Source organism: Pundamilia nyererei, unplaced genomic scaffold, assembly GCF_000239375.1.
Source record: "Pundamilia nyererei isolate P.nyererei 1_Seehausen unplaced genomic scaffold, PunNye1.0 scaffold00030, whole genome shotgun sequence".
NCBI classification, from domain to species: Eukaryota; Metazoa; Chordata; class Actinopteri; order Cichliformes; family Cichlidae; genus Pundamilia; species Pundamilia nyererei.
In genome coordinates, this window is record NW_005187431.1 from 638037 (window position 1) to 647414 (window position 9378).

General features: G+C 41.9%; 1 protein-coding gene across 1 annotated transcript in view; it reads right to left on the reverse strand.

Moving 5' to 3' along the window:
* Nucleotides 1-9378, reverse strand: part of slc25a13 (solute carrier family 25 member 13) — a 52485-nt gene that overhangs the window by 26803 nt on the left and 16304 nt on the right. Inside the window, exons 5-8 of the mRNA XM_005728911.1 lie at nt 8921-9013; nt 7683-7699; nt 6886-7032; nt 4742-4880 (exon numbers count right to left, since the gene is read on the reverse strand). Coding sequence (XP_005728968.1) covers nt 4742-4880; nt 6886-7032; nt 7683-7699; nt 8921-9013 — 396 coding nt within the window. The remainder of the gene's footprint in view (nt 1-4741; nt 4881-6885; nt 7033-7682; nt 7700-8920; nt 9014-9378) is intronic.

Genomic DNA, 9378 nt, shown 5'->3' on the forward strand with positions numbered 1-9378 from the left:
ATAACTGCCCATGAACTGAGAAAAGTCAAGCGTGCAGCTGCCAAGATGCCACTTGCCACCAGTTTGGCCATATTTCAGAGCTGCAACATCACTGGAGTGATTCCAAAAACATTCAGCTTTGATATTAATGAGTTTTTTGGGTTCGTTGAGAACATGGTTGTTGTTCAATAATAAAATTATTCTTCAAAAATACAACTCCCTGTAATGATTAAATGAGGAGTGATGTATACACATAGATGGTTATTTGATTGTTTGGGTTTCTCTCATATTTTAGCAGGATCTTTACCTTACAGTCTAAAGCACCTTGAAACAACTGTTGCTGTAATTTGACTAAATAAAATTTAACTGAATTCTAAACATCTGAGATAACAGTTCAAAAGACACAATCACAGAGGAGTCTTAAGATGTGAATCGACAGGTAAATAAAGAGCGGAGCTTTGAGGCACGGTTCCGCTTTCACCTTCAGTGTACAACATTACATCAACATCACAGAAGACAGCACCCCAATCTGCCTGTCCACTTCGCTCTCCTAAATATCTTTACTTTAAGCAAGTTCAGAGATTCTTCACCCACCCTACTCTTAAGACAACAGCTCTCCCTTAATGCTGTGTTCACACCACTGCTCGGGATGTGACTGGCTGCACGCCATCTTCAGTAGAAACATGGAGCTATAAGCTCATGACCTACTTGTTCTTTTAGCAGTGCAATGATGTGGTGTAGCAGTCACAAAGTGTTTATAGTGTGAATGTAGCAATTTGTTATTTTTCTGGCTGACAAATATCATAGATAATGAAAGCTTCTTTCACCAGATTGTTATACCAGATATACCCTTCATGGTGCAACCCTCACAGGTTTTTGTCTCCTCCCAGTCTCGGACCAGGACTCTTTCACATGTTAGACCAATATTTTAAGAGATTGGACTGAATGACTCAAGGCAACACAGACATCAGATCTCACAACAGGATGTGTTGTTAAACGATAAACACTGGACTTTGCTGCAGTGCATTATCCCTTTGTTGCTCTTGTCACTACAGAACACATACACCAAAAATAAAGTGGGTCCTCCAACTCCTCGTCTCCCTGACGAGGAGTTGGAGTTATCCGAGTTATTGTCAGTGGCTGCGTTAATGTTATGGCTCCATATGATGGATTTTTCCTTCAACTTCTGTCACTCACAGCAGCTTCCCTCTGCGAGTTGGTTGTGAGTTAAGAGTACAATGTGTCAAAGCACGCTGAAGAAATTAAAATAAAGAAATACGGCCATGGAGAGTTATGACTTTAAGACCTCTTTGAGGCAGCTTTAGCATGTCGTAACTTAAGACCTGCTCTATTGTTAAATGAAAAAGGAACAGGTTGACTGTAGGCAGGCTTACAGTGGAGGAGTCACCATTGTTTGACCTGCTTTATTCAAAGAGCAGCAGGCTGGGGTTGTGACAAAGTCGTCCTACACTGGAGCCATTCACCCCACAGAGGCTCAGCTTACCCCTGAGGCATGCTCCCCCCCCTCTCTTTCTCTATCACATACACACACATCTATGAGTAAAAGCAGGTAATGCCAACAAGCATGTGAGGCAGAATGGTTACACAAGAATAAATAATTTAGGGGGGGAAAAAGAACAATGCTAGGAAGTAGATGGTGAAAACCCTAGAAAAGCATTTACCAACTTTATATTACTGCTTGATATTTAAAGAAAAACTCCTACTATCCCTTGCTAAGATAATCTTGGATGCCATAAATAGGCACGACGCTGCTTTTTAATGGAAGCGTCAGCGTGCTAACATTTTCAAAATTACAAAGCATCACAAAGCAGGTTTGTTCGTCACGCTCACCGTCTGAGTTTATCACGTCAGCGTGGTCACATCTGATAGTTACCACCGAGGGAAAAATAAAAGTCATGGAATCACCAAAGTGGTTAAAGTTTAAAGGGATGAATGTTTGCACTGAAAACTCACAGCGATCCACAGTGAACTTGACTCAAAACCAAAAATGTCAAACGCAAATGTCAATGATAGCGCTGAGGAAAAGTCAGGGGAACACCTAAGTCATTATCTAAATCTGAACCACGAGTGTTTCCATAAAATTTCATGCCAATCAGCTTAATAGTAAACAGGTCTCAAACCATGAGGACATGGGATGTCTGCGCAAAAGATTTTTTGAGTCATCTCAGTCTGGACTGATTGGTGGCAGACAAAAAAGGTCAAAAATCTGATCGCAACAATTTACGTTTTAGATCTGTTGTTAGTAAGAGCCAGACATCTCTCCTCAGCTTAGGACATGTAACATTGCTGGCTCATTGGCCTGTTAAACTGATTTATTCTGCTGTTTAGACAGAAGGTCCCTTTTACTATTACGGCTTCATTCAAACACTCCCATGACAATAAGCCAAAGTACTTACATAATGTTATGTGTAAGACACCCAGCCGACCGAGGTCGGAATTTTCTTAACACTGATATTAGAATATCAGTGTTAAGAAAATTACACTGATAATTACAGAAGTCGCATCATCCAAACATACTTTAGTAAACCGATGAGACAATAATTAAAGACTAGCTTATAAACTGTTACTCTCTGTCATCAAGAGATCAAGTATGCAGAGTGATTTGCTGCTAGATCCTGACTTACATGTCAGGTATAATTAATTATAAGTAATTAATGAAGTTACTAATGCTGCGCCTTGTGCTTAAATGTAACTCTGTGACATAAGAACGGCTTATGAGTGGCTCACGTTGCCGTTTCATGCCACATGAATGCAATGAACTCACAGCAAACTAACCAAAGTCAAAAAAATTAGAAGTCTTGTTAATCCGATCTGTCAAAGACTGTCATTGTAGCAAAGATAAAGATTTCAACATCTAATAAATAAACTGTAGAGCAAAGTGGACAAGAGAAAAACTCGGGATGTAAAACTATGCTTGCTGACTTTGAAGAGGTCAGTGTGCTCCTACAGAAACTAAAGGCACTCTGTAATGTTCATGGACAGATGTTTGTGCCAAAGCGAGAACACTTCAGACATTTTGCTGTGTGCAGAAAATGTCTGTTCAGCCATTTTTACCCGAACGGGCAGCTTCGAGCCTTCTATGACATTAGTTTGGGTAGCATGTGACTGTGAGACAGACAGAAAGCAGGTGTCTAATGAAAAACCTTTTTAGCCCTGCATTATAAATCAAAGGGCATTGACCAAAAAAATAGAAGAGACACGATGACGTCTCAATCTTGTGATTGCCAATGTGTTAATGTGCCTGCATACACTCATTCTTGTGCAAAGTTAAAAATCACACACAACTGTTAACGGGCCGGACCAGCAGGATTGTAAGTTTGGACTTTCATGCAAAAAGAGGCTAGGTTTTAAAAAAAGCCAACATGATGCCATCACATTAATGAAAAGAAGCGTATGTCTGAAAGGGCCTAAAGGTACACAGTCGTGACTTGTTCTATGGCAGTGCACTGCTAGCCCAAAAAAGTGCATCTCCTATATAGGTCCCCTGTGTGCATACGCCCAAATATACGCGTACAGCTTTGTGAGCACTGTAATGGTGTCTCTGCAAAACAGTGGCCTTGTTGCACATCAGGAATCAATCAGGATTATTACACATGTGTGCATGCTTGGCTGTGTTAATGCATTTTAATGCTTGAGCGTTATGTGAGAAATGCTAGAGAAGCGTGTGTTGCAACATGTACACAGTCTTGATACATGCAGATGTGTGTGCGCTATTTGTGTGGAGCTGAGCATTCGCAGTCCCCAAGGAGGCCTTAATGACTTCGGGAGTGGAGAGTAGATAGGCGGTGGCCGTGAAGGCCTGGCTGGCTGCGGGCCACCCTGGGTCGAGCCAAGCCCAGGCCTTCGTGTACCCTTGGTGGGAACAGTTTGTAGAGTGTACGGGCTTTTGGTCTGGGTCGGGTACAGTCCACACCCCTGATAAGGCTTCAGATAGCATCATAAGGCTCCGTTAGTGGCCTGGAGCCATGTGGAGAGAGGTCAGAATGGTTTCTTAAAGACAACTAGAGCTCAAGAGGGAGTCAAAAAGAAAAAGATGGCAAAAGGGAGAAAGACACTGAAAGCCATTAGCCCTGCCAAGTACTGAAGAAAGGAATGAGAGACAGCAAGTGGGGCAAACAAGGGAGAGAGATTTAAAGGAACTAACTAATGGAGACAGAAAGATACATATAAAATAAGTTATGAGAAATACAACAGTATGTTTTTTTTTTCAATAAAGAAAAGCGTCTTTTTTCATTATGCTGTAGCTTTGCATATTTGCTTTACAGTAATGTAGACTGTGGAGTTAGTATTAAGCATATAAATGACACTGGATCTACAGGGTTAAACAACACAGACTCAAAAGCAAGGAGCAGAATTTTACCCACTTTTATTCTTTGTTTTTCAAATGAAATGAAGTTTTTCCTGTGTTCCTCAGATCACTGCCAGGATATGTAATAGACAGGACAGGCACCATCAGGGACTGTGGGCATGCAGTACGTGTGCTGGGTTGAATCCAGCATGCCCATTTAAATGCCACTGGGAAGGAAGTAACCCAAACAAAAACAAGTCTCCAAGCCCTGTACAACGCACATAGACATACCTATCTGGAAAGCGCATTACTGTGCATGTGGTGCATACTTACATTTGTTTTGTGACTGTGGTCTGTATTACATAAATGTGAATCTGCTTTTTTTGCCATCTCAGTTATAATAGGTATGTGTTATATATACAGGGAGGGGAGTGGGAAGTTCTCCCCGGGTACCTTTAGTGACTTCCACATCTCGGCGGTGGCCAGCCAGAGTGCTGTAGATCTTTCTAATCAGCTCCATATTGTTGAGCAGCGAGTTGAAGCCGTTGAAGTAGGAGAAGCTGACCTGATGAGACGTGCTACCCCCTGCAACCTGGGCAAGAAAGAAGAGGGGTACTTTAACAAGCAACCAAATAAGAAAAAGAAACTTCAACACAACCGTGCATCTGGATGTTACTGTTATGAAAATACACACAGCGTAAAACATGGTGGCTAATTAGCCGCGTTCCTCTCTAGCATTTCTCCACAGGGAGAAGCAAACTTGTTTCACCCGCTACTTTTTCCATCACATGATGCGCACTCTAAGGGAGTTTAATTAACTTTCTTTATGAGATGGAGGAAGTGGGAAAAGAAAAGAAAATAGAAAAAAAAAAAAAGGTAACAGATTAAAAATAGATGCCGGGCTCTAGAGGACATTCCAGGCTGCCCACAGCCTCTTTTACGCGAACCACGATCCCATCTTTATTAAATGAGGCTCTCAGAGGCTTAGAGGAGCAGCTCTAAATGCTGTATGTTTAAAAAAATATATGCGTTCAAGTACGACTACTGTGGGGTACTGTTGAGTTAGAAGATCACTGCGACTGTGCTGGCCTGAAGGGTTAAGTGAGGAGAAAATGTTGAGCTTCCGTTCACTAGATGGCACTGTTTGCTTTACAGACGCATTCAGAGAGGTCGCCTGCTGCTCAACATGGTCGCAACAAGGGAGGGAAGCTCTGGCTTAGGTGAAACTGCTCTAACAAGGGAGACACTTTTGCATCTGTTCATATCTGTGAGTGTACAGACATGGATCTTCCCACAGTGGAGAGAGGAGAATGGTATTTTGGTGAAAAAGAGTGAGGCGCTAATCAATTACCATGTTTGGTGAGTGAATTAAAGGTTGCCGTCTCACTGCCTATGCTCTGCTATGATACCGCCTTTAATGTGTCTGCAGTGTTTATGAGGTTTTGTGATACATGTGTGCGTATGTGTGTGTGTGTGTGTACGTGTGGGAGCGCGCGTGCATGAGAGTTTACTAACAGCACACCAAGATGTCTGGTCGGTGAGGTAAACACAGCAGAGAAAATGACAGAGTCTACAAGGTGTTTATGAAATGGGGCAAGACATGGACGCAGACACAAGACGCACACGCGCGCAGCGAAAACACTAACACGCAGAAAGAAAAGACAAGAGGCAAAAAAAAGACAAACATCTCAGAGTTCAAAACAAACAGAGAGCCCGCACAGGCGCACAAACACACGCGCGCGCGCACAGGCAGAGATGATGGACTGTAAAGCTCCAGTCTCCATCTATCTCTATCTTCCCCATTCAGCTCTCCTGCTTGGCTTTGACACTGCCAGAGAGGTTAGACTTAATGACATGTTGGGAGGGAGAGAGAGAGACACGGGGAAGGGAGGGAAGGGGGAAGGGAGAGATAGAGGGGCGGCTGAGAGAGAGGAAAGAAAAAAGGAAAGGAGGGAGGAAGAGAGAAAGAGAGCAAGGGACAGATGAGAGGTAGCAGGGGAAAAAAGATAAAGGGGAAGAAGAATGAGAGATGGCCAGAAGAGGAAAAGAGAAAGCCACAGTGTTCGGTTTGTGGGGCTGTGAGAAAAGAGAGAAGGAAAAAAAGCACAAGAAATAAGTGGTGAGATAGAAGAAAAGAATCTTGACTTTACCTCTTTTATGGAGAACACAGTAATGACAGGCTGCTTTGGCTTGCTTGCTGACTTCAGCAACCAAATCATCATATAGTGCATATGAGCTGACAATACCGTGCATGCTTCTGCATCCAAAGTGTGCATCATTGCACATTTGGAATTTATCACGACATTTAGAATGACTTATTTAAAGATATGCATACATGAATAATCTACGAATGAGAAAAAAATGCATCGTGGTGGATAAAAAAAAAGCCTAATTTTTCCAATTGGTGGTGCTAAGGAACACCTGATGCATCCAACCTTTTATTGTTTTAACATATCAAGACTGAGGATAGTTTCCAAGAGACACCAGTGACTTGCTATTTTTAACCAACCTGACTTTGTGGCTCTTGTGGACGACAGTAAAACAAATAGATGAAAAAACCACAGAGCCAAAAAAAAGGGAAAAAAAGAAAAACCCACCGCCACGAGGCATTCCTCTACGAAGGGTGTGAGCATGTGTGGCCGAATGGTAACCATGATGTCCCTGAAGTCCAGCGCTGAGATGGAGCCGCTGTGGGCTTGGTCACGCTGGATGAAAGCCTGTCGCGCGTGTTCCAGCTGCATCTCCTGCAGAATGGAGAGGTGAGGAGGAAGGAGGGGAGGCAAGTGCGTACACTAAATTGATATTATTGTGAACATATGTGGGTCAGACACCTCTTTGAGTTGCCTTTATAAATTAAAAATCCACATAAACACTTATGAATAATGACACACCATTTGCTTTCATGGGCCCCCACAGTGCCATCTGCCCCCCACCCCCTCCATCACTACTCTCAGTGCCAGTGTTTAGCCAGGCTTTAGCCTCGTCTCCTCTCCTCCAGCACAGGGGCTTGCCTACTGTGAGGCGTCGCTTGGGCTTTTCACACTCTCCCTAAATCCACATTAAATCCACTTGAGGGAGAAACATACAAACACACACTGGGGCAAGACAGCTAATCGCCCAACTGCTCACTTTGTCTCTCTTCATGCACACACACACAAACGCACAATAGGTCCAGAGGGACAACAGCAGGCTGTGGTGGGGACAGATCCCACAAGGCCTTTGAAAATTAGCAGCCATTATCAGTACCTGCAACCACAAGTCTACAGAGAGAGGCTGTAAACAAACCGCTGACATCAATGCTTCCTCTATCTATCAGCAAAAGACGGGGATTTCAGGCCAATAAAAAAACAAAAAAAACAGCAAGATAAAGCTAGCTGGTGAGCGTCTGACTCACCTGCGGTGTATGAAGGCCTTCAGGTCAAAAAACATATGAAGGCAAAAAAAAAAGAAAAAGACAATGAGCCTGATGTATTTTTGTGCATGAGGTTTCTGACACATTACAAGACCTCAGGAAAGTGCATATATAGGGAATGCACGGGGTTATTTTGGTGCTCAAAAAGAGGTTTTAGTCAGAGCCAAAAGAAAAATCAACAGCGTCTTAAAATGAGTTATTAGCTTGTTTTAATTGGAGTTTTATTTACTCATAGACAAAATGTATTTTTGCTTATCAAATATATTAAAAATGATACACAAAAAAATCATAGATTTACTGTTAAATAACGAAGCTGAACACTTTACTGTGTATGGGTTAATTACGTCTCATCTCACCAAAACTGGTCAGTTTTCTAATATGGAACATGAACATGTTCAAGATCCTAACACATGCTTTTTGTTCATATTATGCATAATAACTGCTAAGAAAAAAATAAGACAGCTGAGTAACCAACAATAAAAATACATGTTTCAGCTCCAGAGCTACATATATGTAAAGAAACAATCAAACTGAAGTGTCAAATTAATTTTCTTGATATTTACTTGAATATTATAAAATTAATTAAGAAAGATTTTTGAATTACATTTCTTAAAGTATTAGGACTGGCTAACAATATTTGTACAGCAAGAAAGTAAAAATTAAGATTTAAATAAATGAATATCATTTTTTTAAAGTCACGTTGGACAAAACATATGGGGGCTGATTAAATCTTGAACATGCACGTTATTCAGCTGATTGATTCAGATGTTATTGTTGTTAAGAGAACTCTTTAAAAAAGGTATAACCACAACACAAAAACCTATGAGACTATGACTTATTGTTGTGTTGAATTTTTGAGTGATATTTCGCTGACAGCATAACCGATCGAACTCTAAAATCGAGGCGCCCGAGAGAAACGACTGGGGAAGAGTGACATTTACACAAAGCTGAGTGGAGACCGGAGGGGAGTAAGAATAGACATTGCAACAAAAGAGCTACATTTGCAAAAAAAAAAAAAAGAAGAAGAGGAGGAAGAAGAAGAAAAAAGCAGTAAATGTAGCAGGCATGTGTCAGTATCACCTATGAGCACAGCAGGGGCTCTGGAGAGTGCATAAGTGAGTGGAAAGCAAGGAAATGAAGAGAGATTGACGCATGTAAACACTTCCAAAGTAAATAAGGTGAGATATTTTAGTGTCAGCATCCTGAGTGTCGTGACTCACTTCTTTGGTCGGTTGTGAGTAGGTCAAAACACTTTGGTAAGACATAAACTGGGAAGAGAAAAAGATTTGGGGAGGGGGAGGGGAGCTGAATATCTACAATCAAAACAAAAACAAAACAAAAAAACAAACGGGAGAAGCGTTTCGTTTTGCAAGCATGACTGTGTGTCTCTTAACATCGCAGGAAACACTGATCTGTGCATTTGTGTCCATCTGTACATGAAAGAAGAAGAAGACAAAAATTAGATCCCATTTCTCTTCAGTCCCGAGTCTGAAAAGCCACACGCCAACCACACAGAGCAACAAACAACTGCGGTGCAGGCAATGGAGAAGTTTATAGTCTCGGCCTCCTAAAATCGTAACTTGTAACTGTGCGAGTGTTTCTGGGACGTGGTTTTTATTTGGGAGGGGAGCGAGGGAGGCAGGAGACATAAAGCTAGGGGCTTAAGACACCCAGGGAG